The sequence below is a fragment of the Lineus longissimus genome, chromosome 10 (assembly GCF_910592395.1).
Source record: "Lineus longissimus chromosome 10, tnLinLong1.2, whole genome shotgun sequence".
NCBI lineage: Eukaryota > Metazoa > Nemertea > Pilidiophora > Heteronemertea > Lineidae > Lineus > Lineus longissimus.
Window position 1 is genome coordinate 13964084 of NC_088317.1, and position 23459 is coordinate 13987542.

Sequence of the window (23459 nt, forward strand, 5' to 3'; positions counted from 1 at the left end):
TATTTTCAAAAACTTTCTTCACAGAAAGTCTTAGCATTGTTATCTGTATGATGCAAGATTTATACTTCTCAAAATTATGTAATAACTTTGTTATGCAATTGGTCCTGATATCAACTATCACGTCATTCGATAGCCAAGAAGATTCTCCACCATTGGCGAAAATTTGGGTTCAATAGGATAAGCCGTTTTTGAGAAAATGTGCAAAATCTAGTGTCCATAAACTTTTGACCATGAGTGTACATGTATATAAAAATGTACCAGCTATGCATTACAATTAATCTTAACATAATCATGAAGATATATGGCGCGGTATGAAAGTGATAGCCATAGAATCAGCATCAAGGCCAGCATACGCAAACCGACAGAGTATTCTCTGAATTGGCAGAAAGGAAATCGAGCCTCCGAACTCAAAACGTTTACAACACCATATCTGACATGCTTGACTGATTTGCTCCTTGTTCTCGGATTCTCTGTACCATGACACAGCAGCAAAGTAATGTTGCTTTCGGATTCCATTCAAAGTAACAGCATGAGAAAAGTAGAAGTTCACTCTACATGGTCTGAATTGAACTGAACCATCATCAGTATGCACCCACGCAGCAACAACTCGAGCAGATCTCAATGTCCTGTTTTCCATTTTAGAGCCATACCTTTCCCCAGCAATGTATAATGATCCAAATTTCTGGACAACTTCACTCGATGTAATACTTTCGCCTGTTGCTTCAATATTTGGATACATCTGCTGGTACACAAGATTGATCATGGGAATTTCCTCTTCCAATGAAAGAGTTGAATATTTACAGCCTGATGGAAATTTGAACACTTCATAATCCAGCCAATCAATAGAAGAATTTGCATTATTCCTGGCAAATTGTAAATTCAAAATGTTGCCAACATGGATTCTTGGCAAGTTTTTCTTTCTTTGTGGATCAAAAAAATTCGCAAATTCATCTCTGGCCATGTTGGGTAACTGAACACCTTGTGTGCATCGAAGCACATTAATCTTTCTCATGAATTGGATTTCTACACACCTGTTATTGTGAGTAAAGTTTCCGAGGTACCCATTGTATCTCTCAAAAGGAAAACACCAGAAAGACGGCATTGGACCAAAATCTACTAAACACTCCTTAAGATGACAATGAAGATGCATATTTGGTGTGATGAATTCAGTACCATAAAGTTCTTGCACCTTCTTACAAAAATTAAGAAGAAGGAGGTCAGCCTTTAAGATTTCACGGTGTGAAACTGTTGGTCCTGACAATAATTTACATGCAAGTACAAATTTTTCCCAGCAACGAAAATGAGTTTCACCTAGTTGGTCATGTAAAGCATACAACGAAAACACAGTGGTCCAGTTTTTCCATTCAGCTGCAGTATAGCTACCATAATTTGATGATATTTTGGATGGTACTCTACCTATATCCGATGGAACTGTGACTGCACTGATACGGTCGACTATAGTGCTCAGTTTATCTTTGTCCAATAAACCCTCCTCAACCCACTTTTTGAACATACGTTTTGCAGTTCCTAAAAACAAATTGTGCATGCCATCTACCACAGAGAACCTCACAGCATCAAAATACTCTAGCTCAATGAGAACGCTGTAATAAGTACCATACTGCCGGGAAAGGTTGTTGAATTGTGTGACAGTTTTACTATTTTTAACTAACCGAGCATATCTGTTGTGCAAAACTTTCGTACGGACAGGCCAGGTTTGCCTATCAAAGCCACTATAATCTCTCTTCACACCAAAACCACCAGGAAAGGTTTTGTAACATCTGTTGCAACCCTTTTCACCCGCATGACCCTTAAATCCGGAAGCTTTTCTTGCAGCTGGAATATCAGCTACCACGGCAAGAAGAGCTGCCCGGTACAAAAGTGGAAAGGATGATGATGAGGTTTGAAGTCTAACCCCCCTCCAAAGTACCTGAAGTTCTCTCACCATGGGTTCAAAGAAATACTTTAGTGATGCAGGTTCTTTATCTAGAGCGGGAATTATACCTGCTACAATTACATTTTCCATCTTAAAGCGTATATCTCTAGGCAAGTTCATTATTACAAAATATATAGCACCAACAGAGTAATCTGACCTATTGTCAAAAGGTTGGAACCAATCGATGTTCATCATCAGTCCCAAGTTTCTGCTATTACACAAGAATGGCTCACCATTATATGATTGGAATTCCTTCCATATAGCACCATCGTATACATCACGATAATACCTTTTCTTCTACCGGGGTGTTAAAATCAACATGATTCTTCCATTCATCGCAAAGATCTGGAATTCCATTCCTCTGAAGAATGCGTTCAATATCATTGATAATGCTTTTAAAACAAAATACCTTAATCGGATAAAATCTCACCCGACCCAACTTTGTTAATACTTTTTTAACGAGAGGAGAATTACAAATTTTACCTTGTCCCCTACCACCAAATACCTTGTTGTTGCAGAGTTTCCCCTTTTCAATACCACTGACAACTTCAGTGCACCTGTCAGGTGCATACAGCATTGTGCATTTCGGACATACAACATACCGAGTAAAATCATCCCTGTCAATCTCTGCTAATTGTCGCAACATATACATGCTAGTTGGGAAAAGAACAGCGAATTCTGACAGATACCGGTGATCTACATTACAGCCAATGAAACTGAACAACTGGAAGTGGAATTGCAACAGCCATTCAACCGCATTGTCACTTACATTTACAGATGCCTGCCAGTATAAAATAAAGTATACAACATAGAATAATAGTGTGTTCACAAATTCACATTTTGATTTTCTCGTGCCAGTGTTATTTGCAGGTAGAATTCGGAAATCTTCAAGCTCCTCATCTGAATCCTCCACGACTTCCTCGTCTTCCGATTCGGATAAACCTTCGTCCTGCTCGCATCGGTCGTCTTCACCAGCAGTACTTGAAACCTCGTCAACATCTTCATCACTGACAAATTCCATAAAGTCGTCATGATCCTACAAGATACAAACATCTCAATTAAGCTTACTGCCTTGCATGCTATCTTCAGTTTTCGTAATGGGAACGGGAATTAACTATTGGTTGAAGCAAATCAAGAGCCAAAATTAGTATGTCACACTAATCTATTTCTGTCAACATGCACAGGAACTCAAGTCAAGACTCTACTTAACTGTTGGGGAGAATTTGATTGCTGTTATGTGTTACCATGGAAAATAGGTCAATGTCAAAATGTTTCTACCTTGTAGATATGGGTGCAAACATGTTGATAACATGTGAAACGCTTTTAGCAACTGAAACCAGCTGTTGCATGGATTTAGCGCGACATAAGTCTAGAATACAATGGAATAAGACACCAGTGTAAAGTACTTATACCTCACGGTGTTGTTCAGTATAAGCTCCCTGAAAGGTGAGCTACAAGTAGAAACTTGAGGTTTAACTTACGATAATATGGTCAGCTGCTGGAACTGCTGCTGCAGCTAATTGTTCAAATCATCTAGCCCATCACCTTCAACTGCATTCAATGCATTATCTTCAAATTGGGACGCAACAGATACATGTACAGCTGAAAAAAAATGTGGACATTTAACCAAAATGGAACAGCCATGCTTGGACCATTGTCACGATTGTGCTATTTTGATAAAACTTTGGTTGAGATTATTGGCATAATAAGACATTCCTTGTATCATCATTAGAAGTTCCTGTGATAAATTGTCTTCAGCTTGAGCCACTTTGTGGCAAAGTCCAGGACCAGTTTCTAAGACTGTAACTTGACACACACCAGCTAAACTGACTTGATGTCTACTATGTTTTGGTCAAGAAACGTGACCCTGTTTTCAAACAATTAATGAATCTAGAAGGACAGGATGATTGACAGCTAGCAATGAATGGTACTTACAGTCGTCAGAGTCAGAGGATGAGCTTATATCTTCAAACGGATTGTACCCAGCAGCTCTATGTCGTGTCAGTTTGGGCAGGAAGCCAGCACGTGCATTGAAACGGGACACTTCATGATGCTTCCAAGCATTGTTTTCGAAATCATAGTATAACAGTTTGTGACGTGAGAAGGTTCTCTTCTTAAAGTCCATATCACACATTTCACAATGGTACAGTTTATCCTTCGAGTTGGAAGCCATTCTGTAAAACGCAAAAACATCCTTTTTTACAGGCAATGTGGAAGAGTGAAAACTAACAACACCATTAATATGATTCCACAAAATGCAACAATGACTCGTCAAACCAGTCTTAGTGTACACTGCATTTCCCCTTTGAGCAACATGCAATGGTGCATACTGGTACATGTACTGCTTCAATTCAATTCAGACCATGTGGGGTGAACTAAGACTTTTCTAATGTTGCCAATTTGAATGGAAATTGGCCAACATTGTTCATGTAAAAACGGACATCAAGCAATGGATCACATTTAAAAGAATGTTTTAAAGGGACAATTAGGCAGTAGCTAGGCAGGCAAGTTAAAGTTGCACATAGTCGCCAGTAGGGGTCTCTCACACCAGTAAGTCGAAATGATTCACACCTGAACCAGGAATGTATTTAGTGCTGCATCTGAGATGACCTTGTGGCCTTATTGTGTATATTTGTCACCTGAAGATGGTCAAATAAGCCCCTCTGCTCCTGCCTATAGTCCCCCTTTAAAACTGAGATGACAGAGGGAAGAATTATACATTTAGTACAGTCCTGATCATATTAATATCAACACCTACTTCATATGATATTTCGCAAACTAATGGACAAAATTCAATGCGGTTTTCAGCATTATCAGATATTTTGTTTTCTAATCATGCATTACCAGTATGGATGTGATTGCATCAGTTATTCATTCTCCAATCGGCCATTTAAAATAGTTTTTTTGTAAGGGTTTTTTAAATGGCAAAATGAAAAACAAACTTATGTAATCACTAAATCAGTCACATTCCTGCTAGAATGTGCGATGAAACAACAAAATTTCTGATAATATGGTGAAAACCGCATTGAATTTTGTCCATTAGTTTGCGAAATATCGTGTGAAGTAGGTGTTGATATTGCCATATGATCAGGACTGCTCATTGGATGCTGTACATTTTGTTTGATCATTAATTTGATAAAAGCATGGCACTCAATATAGAATCAAGTCTTCTCAAAAGAACCACTGTAGTTGGCCTGCCAGATGGTAAATAGTCTTTACATTCCTTCGCCAAATCTCGAAATTGTTGAACGTCCCGTGCATACCCAACACTTTTCAGGATCCTCCCAAATGAATATACATCAGTAGCAGGGCACTGCTTTGAGTTTGGCACGTTCGTCAACTCATGAGCCAAATGCCGGAATCTTAAATTGCGTTGTTTTTGGTCTTGACTTCCTGGCACAACGTTATACACAACCGGATTATCCACAGGTGTAGCCTTCCCAAAATCAATGATTTTGGGGGAAATTCCCTTCCGAAAAGAATAGCGAGCAACAAGCACATTGTTTTCTTTCAGATCATTGTGGAGAATATTCTTGCTGTGCATGAAGTCTATACCGCTCATAAGGTCATTAAAGAAACTGACCCAGCACTCTACATCAATGCTCATATTCTTCATATTTGAGTAAACAGTTTCAGAAATATAAGTAGAATCACCATGAGTACCAACAAACTCCATCACAATAGATTTAGTGTCAAGAATCCCGTAAATAAATAGAAAGGACGGATGTTGACATAACAACTGCATGATCTGCGCTTCTTGGATCAGCTTGGAGCCATTCGCTTCTTTTAAAGTTTTAACGGCAACAACTGTGTCCAAAAAGATCATCTTCCCAAGATGCACTGACCCAAATGTCCCCGCCCCAAGAAAAACGCGATCATTATTCTCCTGCAGGACATCAGCCACAACTGCGCTGGATAGCTGTGTTGTCACTGGAAGTGAACCAAAAAACCTGTTTCTGTTTGAACAAGAAGGAAGCAAGATTGTTTTTCTGCTTGCTTTTGACAACTGTGGTGTTGAGGTTTGTTTAAAAGACTGAGGTGGCTTCAGTCGTGTCAACAACTGCGTCCTGAGGCCGTTTATCTTTCTCTTTGAATCGACCACTTGTATCCTTAAAGAAGCCACTTCCTCAGCTTTCTCTTTCTCGTGCTGTTCAGCTTTAAGTTTTTTCAATGCCTTTTTCTTCTTAAGCTTTTCTTTCAATGCTTTCCTGTGCTTTTTTTTCACTAAATCTGATCGTACATGTTTTGAGTCCTTTGAAGACATCATTTCTACAGGTAGCATCTCCTGTGAAATAAACAGTATGATCTACCAGTAATATTTTACAAATATATCCCACCGTTTCAAAAATTATTACACAATTATCATTATCATCAAAACACTTAAGAAGAGTAACTTACAGACTGTTAGTTATACTTACACCAAAATAATCTGGCTTCTTAATCAAATCAACCGCGCTTTTCTCAGGTGCAGGGACTATTCACATTGTACTGCATTGAACAAAGTATATATCAAGTGTAGGCTAATTGACCAACCTTTTGTTTCAACTTTTGTTTCACCAGCTGGGACTTCTTCAATTTTCATCAAATTTCACAGGCAGTGGATCAGTCTGGAGGTGGAGGCACACTGCCACAGCAATTGACAGCAAACAGTAACGTCAAGTTAGAGGACTGAAAGAGACAGAAGACGAGGTGTGACCAATTATGATCACCCAACAATTTTTGTGAACATCTGATCATGAAACAGGATGTACTACTGCAGAGGTGCATTGTGGGACGGCTTTTTCTGAGAAACACATGCTATGAATTTTAAAACAATTTATTTTTGTTATTCTATCATTTAGAAGACTATTTTTTATGGTTGGTGTTATAATTAGGCCTATGATTATAAGATATGGAATTATTTATAGGATAAAAATAGGTTTCATTTTTGACCTTCACCTTCCACCTCGTGTCATTTTGCCGCCGATTTCAACCATCACACCATTACTATCTTATATTTCTCCAATTTATTTGTTTTTTTACGCTAAAATGGCTAATGAAAGAGTGGTACCTCCATCCATAAATGACCGGTGTGTTCTCCTCCTCGAGAAAAGCATTGAGGAGTCTCAAAAACAGAGGGAGGAGAACAGAAAAATATTGGGGTTGTTGGAGGAAGAAAGGCGACAGAACGCTGAACTGCTCAAGAAAATTCAGGCACAAAGCGAGAAGACACCGAGTCCTAGCTGTTCCGGTAAACGAAAACAAAAGCAGAAGCTGCAGATTTCGTCAATTTGCCAGGTTAGAATGTTTACATTTTACTAATTTACAATTTACATCTAGCCTAGGGCCTACCAGTACATGATGATGATCTAAGATCTAGCCTAGGCTCTGGCTGATATACTCATATAGGCCTAGGCCTAGTACATGATCTAGCATTGTCTGTCATTCATTGTTGTCTATATAGGCCTAGATCCACATGCCCTTGGGTCGGGAGTGGGACAACGTTTGCATAACCATAACATAGTGTTGGCCGTCGTAACGTCACCACGCATTTTACATTTAAACATTACCGTGACGCGACGTCTTCGTAAACGTTCTGGGAAACATTGCCCCACTTAACTGTCCACGTAGGCGTTGGAAGTTATTGTTTTGCCACGTCATGAGAAGATTGTGTATTAGATCGCCAATTTTTGAAGGGAATTAGCGTCATGACGTAAATGGCGATAAAAGGCACAAGTGGCGATATTACGAGTTCTGACGTTAGGCCATTTTGTAGGACTAGGCCTAGGCCTACACCCCCTAGCATTTTGCCTACCTAGTCAGTCGGATTCATAAGTAAATGTCACCGACACTGCCCTTTTGGGTCACTGCGCAAAAACTACTGGGCCGATTTCTTGAATACTGTGGCATCTCGGCTGGTGGAGTTTGGACTTGGCCATGGAGGCGCCTCTTGACCTTGTTCTTTGGTCGCTTCCTTCTTGGTGCAGTGCACAAAATACACATCATAACGACAACGTATGCCCATGGAATAAAATAAATGAATTTCTAAACAATGAACTTCTAATCCATTCCTCATGGGTTTCCATGATGTGACGTCCATGAGAAAAGTAAAGCCCGGTTAAACCCCCTACCATGGTGGTTACAAAAGCAAGCTTATTTTGTGCCATTTCTTTCCAGAGGAAGACCAGAGACATCTACAAAGAACTTGCCAAGAAGGATGACTTTGATGGTTACAACTTTGAAGAAATGTAAGTACATTGATTGACATGGTTGATAAAATGTGACTTTGTCGGACTCAAGGGCAAGTTGTACTGCCTTGCATCTGGTTGAAATGGATTTGAGGCATACAGGAAAGGGATGAATGTATTGATTTTCGGTTTGTTTCTGTTTCATTTAGTAATTCTATTCTATCAGGATTAGGATTAGGAATGATGCTGGTGAAGTCCCTGCTGAATACCAACAAAATTTATCTTAACAAATGGTGGCAATGGCATAGCCTATGGACTAGTGTGTGAGAATGAATCGCAACAAATGATGTCGATGTTGAATAAATACCAACAAATTCATCCTAACATATGTGACGTCGATCACTGGTCAAGTGCGGTGCTGTGCTAAACCGGTGTGAACTCTTTAAGTGCGGTTCTGTGCTAAAAAGAGAGTTGCATATCGCAGTGTGTTCTTCGTTGATATTTTTTTCAACATTCACTTCAATCCTTTGGTGAATTGATCCATGTTGTAGTTATCACTGATGATTGATATGATTCAAGGTGACTGGGCCTCAATCAAAGATTTATTTTAGCAGTATTAGGTACAATGTAAGTACCATCCCATGTTGGGATCAAATACTTTTCAGCAATACTAATACCCTTTGATTCAATTCAAAATATGTTTTTCACCTGTGCATGTTGAATAAATGTTGAATAAATACCAACAAATTCATCCTAACATATGTGACGTCGATCACTGGTCAAGTGCGGTGCTGTGCTAAACCGGTGTGAACTCTTTAAGTGCGGTTCTGTGCTAAAAAGAGAGTTGCATATCGCAGTGTGTTCTTCGTTGATATTTTTTTCAACATTCACTTCAATCCTTTGATGAATCAGATCCACTGATGATATGATTCAAGGCGACTGGGCCTCAATCAAAGATTTATTTCAGTAGTATTAGGTACAGTGTAAGTACCATCCCATGTTGGGATCAAATACTTTTCAGCAATACTAATACCCTTTGATTCAATTCAAAATATGTTTTTCACCTGTGCACAATGCAGATCCACAGTTATTAGAATGTTTCAAAACTGTGTGTAATTTCATTGGTTTTATCTCACCAATGTGTGGTCAAAGCAATTATATCCCTACCAGAACAGTGCACTAAGTTTAACATTTATTTTAATGTCATCACACAAACTCCAATTAATGTCAGATCAGTGATTGCAATCCTTAGCCAAATTAAATGTTCATGATAATGCATTAAGAATCGGATCTGACCAAAATTCACTGTCACAGAGGTCATGTGACCTAGGGCATAACGTGTACAAAGTTTCGAGTTCATCATAGCACCAGCGGTTAAGAAACGTGCCACAGGATACGACGACGGACACCGGGCTAATTTTATAGACTCCCCTAACGATTAGCCAAAACATGTGTTAGTACAGACATGAGACTGGTACTGTAAACCCTGAAATTTTTGTGAGAAAGTTTCAAAACGAGTGAATCGAGGAAAAATTCAACCTCTGTTTTTAATGCCCCTAGCCATTTCATTTACTTTTTAAATTAATTGCCTCTTTTCTCAGGTTTAATTCTGCCACCAACAAGGACGTCACCCAGCGCATCATCAAGGCTGTGATTGATGTCAGTGGGAAAGGCGACTTTCCACATTTGCATATTGAAGGTAGGTTTTTGTATTGCAACACCAGTAACATGAGTAAGCAGAAAAGTTCTTCAAAAAAATACAGTTTCACGTTTGTGAATGCTACAGTTGTGATTCAGTCTTCTAGAAACAACTGTGAAACAAGACAACTACATGTACCCACTGCTGGTCCTTCTCAAAAACAATATTCTCACAACCAGGCAATTCCTGTTTTTTGTACATGTACATGTAGTTCAGTTAAATCACTTTGATTTTGAATATCTTGCCAGGCGATTATTGCTAGAATAGAAATGCCTGACGTTGAAAAGATTTGAGTGTTGTTGGTGACATGATGATGCGAGATAAGGTGCAAGAGGCTACTTTTGCAAGTCCTGGCTATATATTTTACTATTCATTACAAATTTAATTACATTTGCCCTTTGCCGCCACCTGCAAAAAGTTCCATTGTTGCTCCTTTGTAATTGATACGATTATCGTTACAGAGGCATTAAGGATCTACTTCAGAAGCCTGAGAGATCAACATAAACGTCAATCGAAGGGGATAGACAATGCCCATAAGATTAAGTGCCGCCGGCAAATACGTCTTAGAGAGGTTAGTATTTTTTGATTGACTGCCAGCCGTTTTTGAAATGTCTGATCCCATGCTGGATTGATTAAGCGTACACAGAAAATTACTACTTGTATCATTGGTGGACAGTTGCTAAATATGGTCCAATCTGCAGGCTGCTTGGTAGCTTGTTGAAATTCTATTTGTCTTAGATTGTTGCAGTACATCTTGCATCTCGGAGGTTAGTTATGCAAATTGATGATGCAGAGTGCACAATGCCCTGCTGGAGTGTACAGTACACCCGTTGCACTAGAAAGTGAAAGTATTGCATGCAATTTTGGTGTGTTTTCCCTTGTATTTTGCAGAAGTGTGAACAACTCGAAAGAGCTTTGCAAGTGAGTGGTTGGGATGAAGACGCATGAGGAAAGCAGAAGGAATCATGGCCCCCGAATTTATGAGTTCCGAAGAAAGTGACGTTGAGATAAGTGATAAGACTGGGATTGAAACCAATGTTTTTGTTGTCAAACGCCTGAAGTGGGAATCGAAGAAAATGCGCAGCATAAAAAAGAAGTTACGCAAAATCTGTGATGAGTCACGTTCATCAAGACAAACCAAGATGATGACAACAAGAGTGCGGGACAGGATTTATTCAAATCGGCCAGCTCCTGCAGCTGCTCATGCGCTAAGCTGGACTGTGCGTTCGGCCGAGGAACGACCAACCAACCTCGAGCAGCAGTAATCACTTATGCTTTGGTGTGGCGTACTATTCATATGTAATATACAGTGGGTACTTAATTTGCTGGTTTTGTGGCATGATTGACTGACCCCAGGATTTCCTCATTAAATTTTGCATTTTAGGACCGCAACGGGTTATATAATTATAAAGAAGGACATTTCCCAATAGTCACGACTTTTCAATAAGTAGCGACGTATGTTTCATGTTATTTTATTTTCCGTATGTCATTTGAGAAAAGGCTCATTTGTCTGTATTGGAAAGTGTTGATGCCCTAGTAAAGTAGGAACCATGAAAAAGTTGTAACGGACCCTGATTCCATGAACCTGATGATTGTCTGTTACATGAAGGCCGAATGCTTCACTTGTTAAAAATGGTAAACCGGGCTTATTTCCAAGGCCTAGCCCCTCTTCTAGACCTCACTCATCTTGACTTAGTAAATTCTAGGAAAGAGCAGTTAATCGAGTACCCACTGTAATTATTCTATTATTAAGTTTGTTGGAAAAATATTTTATATTTGTGCGACGGAATGAAGCTCATTAACATTGAAAGTCTACATTTTTGTAGATTGTAGTCAAAATTGAAACTGCTGTACTGTTAAGTTTGAATGTGAGTTTTACCGTAGTAATTCATCAGCTGGACATGTATGTGGTATTTCAATTTGTAAACTTCCAATACATACTTCAATTTGCATACATATAATTAGTGCCCAAATTGTACGTCACATTGCATCATATCATATGGATGATACTCAAACGGCACTATTTTTGAGATGGTCCATACGTCTATTGCCATTGGAGTTATAAAAATGTGTTTGTTTCATGTTATATTTTTATATTTTGTGACTTTGTAGATTTTAGGCTAGAGTAGTGTTTCTTCAAGAAACTTAGGGTAGGGTTTTTTAGCTCACCTGGGTGAGCTTATGTCGTCACGTCTTGTCCGTCGGTTGGTCCGTCTGTCTGTCCGTCCGGCGTCCGTCAACAATGGTGGCACGTTTGCTCACCATTGAGTCTAGGAGGTTGAAACTTGGTGTGTGGATGTCTTATGAGAGCATGACCTGACATACCGAAAATCATTGCAATTTGGCGTACTTTCTGGGCTCCAGGCGGCCATCTTTGAAAACCTTATTTTGTCAATATCTCATGAATGCTGATAGCTAGGATCTTGAATTTTTTTCTGTGGATACCTCTGAAGAGACTACATGACATAATACCCAAGTTTTTGATTTGACCTACTTTTCAAGGTTACAGAGGTCAAACTCTTTAATTTCACCGCAGGTGGCACGTTTCGTCATCACTTGTTGTAGACTCTAAATTTGGTATGTAGACACTTATTTAGCATCTCTACATGTTGACCAAAAAAGTAGGTCAATGTGACCAACTTTTTTGGGCTCCAGGCAGCCATCTTGGAAAACCTTATTTTGTCAATAACTCATTAACGCTGATAGCTAGAACAATGAAATTGTTACTGTCAATACTTCTGATGAGACTACATGACATAATGTGCGGGTTTCTGATTTGACCTACTTTTGAAGGTCACAGAGGTCAAACTCTAAAATTTCAGCGAAGGTAGCACGTTTTGTCATTAATTATCCGAGACCCTTCAAATTTGATATGTAGACACCTATTGGGCATCTGTACATATTTACAAAAATTCAGGTCAATGTGACGTACTTTTCAGGTGTAAATAGGTCGGGTCATGGCATAACACTCAATGTCAGTTATATCAAGAAACCTTCACTTTGTTATCTTCAAAGGTGAATTATTGATTGATATGATCAAGATTGACATAGAGCTTGTAACATTTTAACCTTGGCTTAGTTTCCAAGGTCAGAAAGGTCAAACTATAAAATTCCACTTAAAGTTGATATATTCACTTTTGTCTGAGATTCTTCAAATTTTATATGGAGACTCCTAATGGGATCTATACAAGTTGACCCAATTTAGGTCAATTGTGACCTAGTTTATCAAGTTGCACTTGCAGAAGTCAAACTCTAAAAAGTGTCATTGACGTGCCACATTTTTTCATATCTAAAAGTCAATTTAACCTCCATATGTCATTTCATCTGCAATTTAATGATTCCCAGGTGAGCACAATGTCCCCAGGACATGAGCAACGGCAGGGTAACCTGAGACAAAAGATAGGGGAGTCGCCCTTCTGTACAAAATAGAAAATGTTTGAAAAAAAACCGGGAGCATTTTTAGAGGGGCAGCTGCAGGGTGCTGCGCCGTACATCATTGTGGTGTCCATCATCACTCAAAATTGTTCTGTCAATTTTGTGTGATGAGCCACTTTTATCTCTGATATAGTCATGCACATATTATTTTAATGACAATGCATTATAATATACATTAACATAGAAATTCTACATTTTTGTAGATTGCAATCCACTTGTGTAGTCAAGATTGAAACTGCTGTATTTTGAATTGGTTTAAATGTGAGTTTTACTGTAATTCATCAGCTGACCGGACGTGTATTGTGGTATTTTGATTTTTGTAAACTTCAATTTGCATGTACAGTACATATATATAAATATTGTGATCATGATGATAAAGACATTTGGCAATGTATGGTAAAATCGATCTGACTTGCAGTGCATATATGGAGCAATGATACTCATACTGTCATCTCCCTATCTGCTGCAAGCTATATATATAGTTGTCGATCTGTTGTTTATGTGTCTAGTGAAATTAATCATGGGTAGAAAATAACACCAGGCAAAGTGCCCAAGTTGTCACATTGCATCATGATATGCGGCCATACTTTAGTATGTACATGTATGCACATTTTCCCCGTTTTTGCCCCCCTGTACGCATGAGTAGATACAAAATAATGTACAGCAAGTACATTAGAGTACGCATTTTGACACTGATTTTCCGTACCCCTGATGCGTACATACCAGTATGGCCCCTATGGATGATACTCAAAACGACATTATTTTTGAGATTGTCCATGGAGTTATAAAAATGTGTTTGTTTTCATGTACCCTATATTTGTCACTTTGTAGATTTTAGGCTAGAGTCTACTTTATACATCTTTGCTTCTCAGGTATCTCAAAACTATATTTTTGTATGATTTTATATTGCAAGAGAAATAAATATTTTCTAATTTTGAAATTTAGTCTTCATTTTCTGTAATAACTATGAATTCAGTCATTAAAGGATGTGACTCAAGTGTCCTTTGGCAGAACAGTATTCTAATCATGCCTTGTCAAAACTGCCTAAAATTTTGACATGGTTGCCTTTACATTTATTTACATTATGCTTAAAGGCATCGCTTGCCTAAATGCATAATGGTTAAAGGTCATGAAAAGTACCCATAAAGGAGTCTGAAATGTGTATTTAAGGGTAATTTACTAGACCCTTAAAGATGCTGAAATGTAGGAACCACAATAAAGCATCATTACGGACTGCTTAAATATGACTTAAATTCAACCTTTACCAAGCTTTAAAGGTTGTGAAAGGTTTATTTCAGGCGTCATTAAGTTGGCTTTAAGTGGCATTTACGTGGCCATTAAAGCTGCTGAAAGGAAGGGGCCATAAAGCACCTTTACGCACTGCTTAAAGGTGACTTAAAATTCAATCTTTAAGCAACTTAAAGGCGTTGGAAGGTTACATTTCAGGCACCTTTACGTCAGCTTTATGCATGCTTAAAAATCACATTTCGTCCTGTGATCGATCAGTGGCATGGTTGGACAATTCCTGACATTAACTTCTATTGAATTGGCTATTTTCAGACAGCATAGCCCTCGCCAAAGCCTGACCTAATCCCATATCCCTAAATGCCATAGGAATGACCCCGTTTAGAGTCTATGATTATCTTCCCTACATTTCAAAAAGCGAATTATTTGGGCTATTTGAACATAAAGCTTGGGAAAGTGCATTCTTAACAAAAAGAAGAACAAAAAACAAAAAAAACGTCGAAAACCGGTGCGGTCAGTCTATCAAGTGTCAGCGTGCAAAATGACTACACCTTCTTGTATGTCTGGTGCGAGGCACCTTTTGCCTGATTTTTTTATCACTATTCGACTTTATCTTCTATAAAGTACATAGTACCCTATTGTGTACTTAGTGACTTGTATTCCAGGTGCTCTCAACTGAAGTATGATAGTCAGATTTCAAGTCGTGTGGTTTGCGGGATACCCGATTCGTATTGTTTCCGCTTATGGAAGCTTTGATCGATCCAAGACCGATGGTTTTGGATTGACAAATCGATTCCCGAATCGTGTAGCCATGGTTCCCAAAACGCAATGTCTTGTAATCGTTTACTTGTTAACCTAATACATAATTTGAATCGGATATTATATACTCCCTTTTTTTTATTTCGCCAGAGTTAATTGAAATGCCATTTGAATAATCCATCTAGTGGCAATATTCAGATTAATTAATTTTGTGCGAGCAACCTACATGTATTCTCAGACGGGGAGTTGGCATGAACAGAGGCCACGCTATTGCAGCGGAAGGTGTAAACTGCTGATGAAAATGCTGATTCGGCTCTCTAAGTTTGGTGACTTGACATTTCTATGTTTTTGAATATTTTGCCATCAAATTGTGGTGTTTTCTACTCTAGAACCATTTAATGAGGTGCTAAAAAGGAAAAGAGAAAAAAACTGTATATGAATGCTGTTGACCATTATAGGTTTTGTCTGCGGCTCGGTGCTCTTCTCGATGCTCTTCTCATAACCGTCACTCTCCTCAGCTGGTGATAATAGGTCTTCATTATCCTATAAAGGACACAATTGTAATGCCTTGTAATCCTATTGTGTTTGAAAATGATATGACGCATAAGACATACATGGAATTCTATAATTTGTGTTGTATGCTTTGATGACGACGACGACGAAAACACACTGCTAAACCGACAGTATTTAATAGGACAATCTCAACCTAAAAGACACAGCTCAACTGACAGCATTCAATAGGAAAATCCCAACCTACTTTTTTGGATGATTGAAAAACTTATAATTCGGTATCAGGAAATGGGAACATCGGAAAGGTATTTTGTGTCCTTTCACAGCCGAGGGTTGATATTCCCACTTCCCGAAATCCCTCCCATTTTATACCCTCAACCATCCAAACAGAATTGCATGATTCGGTGTTTTCCTCAAAATATTGAATTACCCCTGAGATTGACCCCTCCTGGACCAGTCAAGGAAGTAACAAATTTCAGAAGCAATGTGTGAATAGCAAGGTTTAGACTTGGTAACCATAATAACGGCAACATGCCCGAATCAACCCCAGAAACTTTAAATCTATCAATTTCTCGAATGCTTCAAGTCCGTGATTTTGGTTAAGATCTATTCATATATTAGTATTTTCATCACAGCGATGAATGATATATAATCATATCAATGTGACTGGGCTAGCAATTCAAGCAACATGTGTTTCCCTTCCAGAAAATATACTGTACTGATCTTTGCCATTATTTTCGCCAAGTTGGACAGAATGCATGCAGACTGCCAAAAAATTCGTTTATCAAGCCCTTTCCCTCACTTAATTCCTGGAGCTAAATATATTGTTAAGGTTCGTAATTTCGGAATCACTTATCACAATTCAAATTATAGGCTACAATCCGATTATGCTAAGCAATTAATTAACACCGGTAAGGAACAAAAATAACAAGTGACAAAATTGAGTTCGAGTTGCTATAATAACTGCAAGACAGATGTCTCCTCTGCACGACACCGAAATGATATATAAATGGAAAAGAGTGAAAATGTACTGGTACACGCAAACCTAAAAAGCCAGTTGAGAAGAGATTCTGTTTGAACTGCTAGTGTAACAAAGTAGAAGATGAAAAGCATCTGCTGCTGGAATGTTCTTTGTATGATCAGGAAAGAATTGATTTGTTTTCGATCCTAGATTATTTCACATCTTTCCAGGCTCTTGATAATGAGCAAAAGTTCTTTTTCCTTATGTCATACAACCAAGGTGATACTGAAATCTGTAAATGTGTTATCAACTTTATTACAAAATGTCTCGATAAAAGAAAACACTAATTCCAATACTAGGACAAATCGATTCCCGCCTAATTATCATTATCAATATCATTGTCATATAATCATATCATCATACCAGTAGCCTACGCTCTGTCTATTACCGTTCTAACCCATTTCCAATTTCACCAGTTTTATATGTGTGTTGTCCTGTGCTGTGTAGGCCTATGTGTATTTTTTTATATTGCATTTTCCTATTGTAAGATCGAACAATAAAATTTCACTTACTTTACTTACTTACTTACTTACATGTATTGAACATTCTGCCCGACATCTCTGTTTTGGTCAAACATCTAGTTTCTTCCCAAAAAGAAAATAATGCATACCATTCCTTTGGGATGCAATAACGTGTTTGCGGACCGAGATTCGTAGGTCGTCCTTTTCCATCTTCTCCGGTGCTAAAGTTGGCAGCTTAAAGCAGCTACCGACGACCTCCCTTGCCCAGCATGGCTTTGTGTTAGGACTATTGGTAAACAACTTACAACATTTCCTAACATTCTAATCAAATTTATGAAGTAACGATCCACAGCTGAGAAGCAACTTTTATGAAAAATTAGAATATCTAATGCCCAGCATATTTCAGGTTATCACCTTTAAGAGAGTCAGCCTAAAAGAGGCAAATTTTACACTTTTACAACTAATAAATGTTTTAAGCAAGTTCTTCCATAAACAAACATTATTAGAACTTGCGAAAAATATTTTGCGGTTCAGATACATGTATTTTTAGCTCCAATTGAAATTTTAGTGACTTCGCCCAAGTGGATGAAGTTACATGAGGTTTGTCGATGGATTACCTTAAGATAATGTTGTGAAGCCTTTATGCCTATCAAAAATAATCGCCCCTTTATGATGAGGCAAATTCACAAAATCAGTAAATGTTTGATATAAATCGGCCGAATACTAAAAGTATTTTCATTTTGTTTTCATAATACGAAGGTTTTGGACTGTTTTCGTTTCTTAGGGAGAGGAATGCCAAAACTTAGGTTTACCACTTGCGCCCATTGAAATTACTAAGCACACAACAGCCCCAACACCTTCCTAATACCAGAAACAGCGACTTCGTCGTTTGGATAGCAATCAATGATGTTATTAGTAGGTCAATAACAGGGGCGTCAGACCCATTTTCCTTACTTTCTTATATTTGAACTGATGATTATGTTAGTTTCCAAGGAGTAAGAAAATGATTATAACTTTATGTTTCGCTATAAGCTGACGGCCCTGAGAAACAAAATAAACAATATAAAAAGGATGAAGGTGAAGATAACATATTCAATGAGTGCGATTTTTATTGTTATCGAAAAGAAAGTTTGCAATCAGTTGGGATAAATCTCTATTTCAGAGGAGAAAATGCGGTTTCCCAATATCAGAAACAACCGAAAAATCAGACAAATGACCCGTATGTTGGCGAAATTAAAAGTTAAGTTCTGAAAGTAAACAAATTTGTGCATGATATCGATTGGAGATAAATTGACGTTTAGTCAAAATATACTTATTTGTGTAATTCCAGGTCGTCTGAACTTCTTCGACAAGTAAGTTTACAATCTGAATGGATTGCTCAGCAACGAATGGATTCTCTTGTACCGGAAAACATTTCTTGACATAAGGAAGGAACGAACCAAGAACTTTACATCTGCACTTGTAGAGAGTCTTCCGAGCAGCGTTCCCGCGTCGAAAGTTTACGGTCTTCACTGAAGGAATCGGCGTCAGTGTTCGGTGAACGTGAACTAATGGCTTACTGTGTTCACTCTCAGGCAGCAAAGATCCTGTTCGATGATGTCTCCTCAGATAAGCGTCCTGGCAAGGTTTCAAGTATCGAGGAAATTGTTAGCGAGATGCCATTTGTAGCGGCAGTTTTTGCAAATGATACTGGTGGCTATGGTGTCATTGCTGCAGGTCAACGAACTTACAATTGCAAAATCTGAAGAAGAAGGGACTGCAAGCACATCAATGTGTTCAATGAACTTAAAGAACATAACGTTGACTGTGATGTACATCTAAATCTAAAAAGGTAGCTTCCGACTCAAATGAATTCATCAGCATACCCGATAATAAAATTCCGTGGCCGTATGACAGTCTGCTATGACGAAGAGGTACCATGAAATTGAGAGAGAACGATACCGGTCGATTAGAATGGTACCGGAATTCCGCGACGCGAATTCTGCGAACATGGAATGAAGATGAAACAATGCATCGTCACGGAGGATGCCAGGATTCACAAGGAGAACACTGTAATAACCGGCAATCGTCTTTCAAAACTTGAATCGGACGAAGGCTGCTGCAAAGTCCTTTACAAAAGCCACGAAGACCTTCTCCTTAACTTGGAAAATAAAAACTTTTTCACCTACTAGTGGCTGCTAGGAATATTGTGCAGGTCATCTGAGACGAAGTTCCATCTGCAGGCCGCGCGACGTTCGACTATAATTGATATCCGCAGTCGGATGAATATAACGCTCGACACGCCTTACCATCAACTGAGAAGGGCTTACAACTGTTTCGTCCGTCTCTTAGATTGGGATGCCAACGATAACTTTTCGTGTGATTTGTGCGCCAGGGATACGACAGGTCAACTCTTTAAGGTAATGGATGCTGTAATGATGGGTTGCCGTAAAGATCAAATGAATGACCACCCTGCTCCCTTACCGAAGACAGTGCTTTGATTGCTGGAACCTGCTTCCAAAACCGGGTTTTGTTGAAACCAGCTACGCGTGAGATGCTGGGCAAGTTTCCTGCTTCGGATTCCGTCGTGACAAATGATTTTCACGAAATGATTTTAGCGAAACTTAGTGAAGTATCCCAAGAACTATACGACTGGGTTAAAGAAATGGGTCTAGTGTGCTTTCCAGGTGCACGTTCTTTACTGAAAGCGCTCAGCTGTTCTTCTTCGTTGTGTGGTACATTTCAGCTCATGAGGGACAGAGACGCGGCAAAAGTATTGCGGGACATACCGAAGGGCAAGGTCGACTTGACCGACTCCCGATATTCGTTAAAACTCGCAATACTCCAGCAAAAGGTGCCAATACTGGCGAAGGCAATTATTTTAAACACTGCGGTCGGAACTAGCGTTAACGTTCACTTACAGAGAACTTATCGAAATAATTCTGCAGAAGCTCGATGCAATCTTTCGTGGGAAAAAGATTCCTACTGCTGAACAGTATGGCATGAATGTCGATTACCCTTACGAATTCTTTCCGTGCAACCCGCGTACGCATGGACGGGGAGCATACCAAGTCCAGAATCCGTACAGAGCCATCGCGTGCAGAAAGGACACGAAAACCCACTCCACCTTTGCACCCGGTATTTTCACTATCTTCTGATATCATGAAGTGTGTCTTAGCTTCTCCTTGATGGAAGACTGTGAATCACCCAGAACCCCATTCGAGATTTTGCATCGCCAATTCGGTTCAGAACTGGACCGAACTACGATTATCTACGATAACAGTTGCAATCTGCAGGATTTTGCCCTAAATAGAGAACCGATCCGTTTAAAAAAAACAAGGTTCTTCGTGGATCGTCTCCACTACTGTACGGGGTGTTACGTTGTCTATGATTTACGATAGAATATCTGCTAGGAGTCAATTTTGAAACACAGCAATGTTAGCGAGCACTCAATATCACGGAGATAAGATTCAGATGTGTTTTATAACTTTAATCAGGGAAGTTAACAATATTAGGTATCTGGTAATGAAGGGCCTAAACCTTGGCTTGTGCTTTCAAAACAGGGTTAAAGGTAATCTGATAAACTTGCTAATACCAAACTGATAGAATAATTGGTTGTCAAAATATTTCAGAGTGGGAAGCTTTCGAGTTTTGTTATCAATTTAGACAAATTGGCTCAAGTTGAAGCTTTCTGAAGATGACTAATTTCGGCATAAAATCGGGTAAAATCGGGTAAAATCGGTGAGAGGTTCGGAGGTGAACTTTTTGAGGTGAACCTGTCGAGGTGGATTTTTGGAGGTCTGCGCCGTTCGTTAAATATTTGAAATTTTGTAACTGAATCTGAAAATTTCAAATTGTGTAAATAATTTGTGTACTGAATATAAATTTCAACAATATGCTGTAGACAGATATACAAAGACTATAAAAACAAAGTTTCAACAAATTCGTATGCATAATAACTGCTCTACTGCATTGTGTATATCTGCTTTTCTATTTTCCGTGACCACCAGTAATTACGAACGGCGTACTACTTTAAAGGAATTGGCCAAAGGACGTGTTTTTTTTTACTTTTACATGTATCTCTTTTAAGTCATAATCTTAAAATAATAAAACAAAATAAATTCATTTCAATCGCCAATTTTTTCCTAAAAGTGTTTTTTGAAAAGCGCGCCCTCGAAAAAACTTTCATTTCCCACTTCCCCAGGAATTCACTGATGACGTCACAAAAGGAAATCCTTGGGAGCTCCCCGCCAAAACATAAACGAACATGGCGGACTCTCACGAACTTTCATCTTCTTCTTCATCATCTTCATTGTCATCGAACGATTCCTCTGACATGTTTGATGGGGATTTCTCTGATGAGGAAAGTGATGTGGATGGATATGGCATCGCACCTGTTTTTGGATTATATCCTTACATGTTCGAGCCAGTGTGTGATAGCGACGAGCAGGCTATGATGGAGGCAGAAGAAGATGAGTTGGAGGATGCAAAAAAGCTCGAAGATTTGAGTTCCTGGTGCGTGATTAGTGAAATGATCTGTGCCTGTCTGACATAGTTTTCTTTTTCGGGTGAAATAGAGCAGCAAGCTGATGATGCCTGGTTTCTGCGAGTTTTATCAACAGTAACACCTAGGCCTAGGCCTCAATTTTCATGATATTGTGTAGGGCCTAGGAGAAGAAATATGTATAGGCCTACATCTGCATCATTGTACATATAGCCTACATCTACATCATTGTACATGTCGTATCTTATTACCATGTCACATCATGTGTTAAGTGATTTATCACATCACAAAAATCACATTGATGAAGCCTGAAGGGGAATTGCTAACCATGCAGACCATCCATGGCTAGCAGGCAAGACTATAGAAGTATAGTCAAGTAGTACTATAAGCTAGCGGTATGCGCAATAGATCAACAGGTCAAATGAAAAACAAGACACGTTGAGGTTTACCATTAACACTGATAATATTTGATTTTTTTGGTTTATCAATTGTCACAATGAATGTTATCATATTTCACTTATTTTCAGGTGTCAGTGTGGCAACTGTGCCATAATGGAAACAGCCAGAGAGTGTGTGTGCTGCTGTGGGGTGAAGCAGGTGCAGGCAAAGCTTGACGATCCAGCTTTGGCAGGGGCCCATTTAGGGTGTGTTACCGACCACCCAGGTTTGGAAGGGATTTGCTACAACATTTGGACACTGGAGGTAGCGGCAATGGCCTACAAACAGCGGTATGGGTCCATCAAAATCAAAGGGCCAGCTAATGAGTGAGTTGATTCTTTTTTAACAGTCAGTTCTGTATGACTCACTTTACCAATCACATGCTGGCAACTTTACCAATCCCATTCCCAGGTTTGCCCTTACTCTCCCAGTCCAGTCTCAGGCAATCTTCCTGAAACACAAGAAAAGGTTCTGCCTAATTTATGTTATCCATGTAATGATTGATACATAGTTGAAGCCCTACTACTAGACAGCAATTAGTGAATATAATTGTAATAGTATTTCCTGATCTCCATGCATTACAAAGTATGTTTCTTTATATTTTCAGGAAATATCGCTTTGTGGCATACCGCCAATTCGTCAGGTGGTGCTGGGATTACCTTGGAAGGGAGGTCAGGGTGGTGATCCCGTCCTGCATGATGATCAAAATTCGTGAAGCATTCCCGTCTACAGCTTGCTACAAGGGTTTCAAGCTTGCTGGCGAGGATTGAACATTGTTCGATTTGAAACTCTCTTACCTTGCTCTGGGACATTGAAACGCCTGTAGTATTTCGCAATGGCCTCTTCCTTGGTTGGGCGTATAAATTGTGAGGACAGTGGTGGTGGCACCTCTATTTCATCAACTTCAGTGGAGAACTTGGCTGGGTCATTGATAACGTCATCATAGTGTTTTCATCAGAGACATAACATAACCTGAAGTAAATTGACCAACTTATTTTATTCGTCCATTCCTGCAGGGTTATGTTAAATATTGTAAATAGTCATCAGCTTTACCGGTATATAGATTATTGAACAAAGGTTAATTTTTTCAACAGATGTTAATTTTGTCTTATATTTTTGCCTTCTCATTTTCAGACTGATTGCGGCATATTTACCATTACCATATGTGTCTTGCACTTTCTTCCTTTGAATGCTGTAGCCGCCCTTCCTGTTTTTTTACTTTGGAAAGGTTATTGTGCATGTCTCATGCCCAGTCTTGGTTGTACTAGCAAGTGACCTATTACTGTTTTCGTTAAATGGAGAGCTGCG

General features: G+C 39.0%; 2 protein-coding genes and 1 long non-coding RNA gene across 3 annotated transcripts; 2 read left to right on the forward strand and 1 right to left on the reverse strand.

Annotated features, from left to right (window-relative positions):
• Positions 1 to 2374: 2374 nt before the first annotated feature.
• LOC135495165 (uncharacterized) lies at positions 2375 to 4096 on the reverse strand. The gene is made up of 3 exons (XR_010448531.1): positions 3869 to 4096; positions 3415 to 3535; positions 2375 to 2969 (listed from the first exon to the last, which is right to left on the reverse strand). It is a non-coding gene; the product is annotated as an uncharacterized LOC135495165 (long non-coding RNA).
• A 3940-nt stretch (positions 4097 to 8036) lies between these two features.
• Positions 8037 to 10747, forward strand: LOC135494364 (uncharacterized). Its single transcript, XM_064782282.1, has 4 exons — positions 8037 to 8160; positions 9702 to 9799; positions 10261 to 10370; positions 10691 to 10747. Exons 1-4 carry the CDS (start codon positions 8045 to 8047, stop codon positions 10745 to 10747), a joined length of 381 nt encoding a protein of 126 aa, XP_064638352.1. The 5' UTR covers positions 8037 to 8044.
• Positions 10748 to 21467: 10720 nt separating this feature from the next.
• Positions 21468 to 23242, forward strand: LOC135494919 (P2X purinoceptor 7-like). The gene is made up of 3 exons (XM_064783254.1): positions 21468 to 21724; positions 22241 to 22477; positions 22759 to 23242. Exons 1-3 carry the CDS (start codon positions 21477 to 21479, stop codon positions 22919 to 22921), a joined length of 648 nt encoding a protein of 215 aa, XP_064639324.1. The 5' UTR covers positions 21468 to 21476; the 3' UTR covers positions 22922 to 23242.
• Positions 23243 to 23459: the final 217 nt, after the last annotated feature.

Coding starts and splice junctions, on each gene's coding strand:
- LOC135494364 (XM_064782282.1), top strand. CDS start 8,045: ATGGTGGTTACAAAAGCAAGCTTATTTTGTGCCATTTCTTTCCAGAGG. Junction 8,161..9,701: donor GGTTACAACTTTGAAGAAAT/GTAAGTACATTG, acceptor CTCTTTTCTCAG/GTTTAATTCTGCCACCAACA. Junction 10,371..10,690: donor GGCAAATACGTCTTAGAGAG/GTTAGTATTTTT, acceptor TGTATTTTGCAG/AAGTGTGAACAACTCGAAAG.
- LOC135494919 (XM_064783254.1), top strand. CDS start 21,477: ATGGCGGACTCTCACGAACTTTCATCTTCTTCTTCATCATCTTCATTG. Junction 21,725..22,240: donor CTCGAAGATTTGAGTTCCTG/GTGCGTGATTAG, acceptor ACTTATTTTCAG/GTGTCAGTGTGGCAACTGTG. Junction 22,478..22,758: donor ATCAAAGGGCCAGCTAATGA/GTGAGTTGATTC, acceptor TTATATTTTCAG/GAAATATCGCTTTGTGGCAT.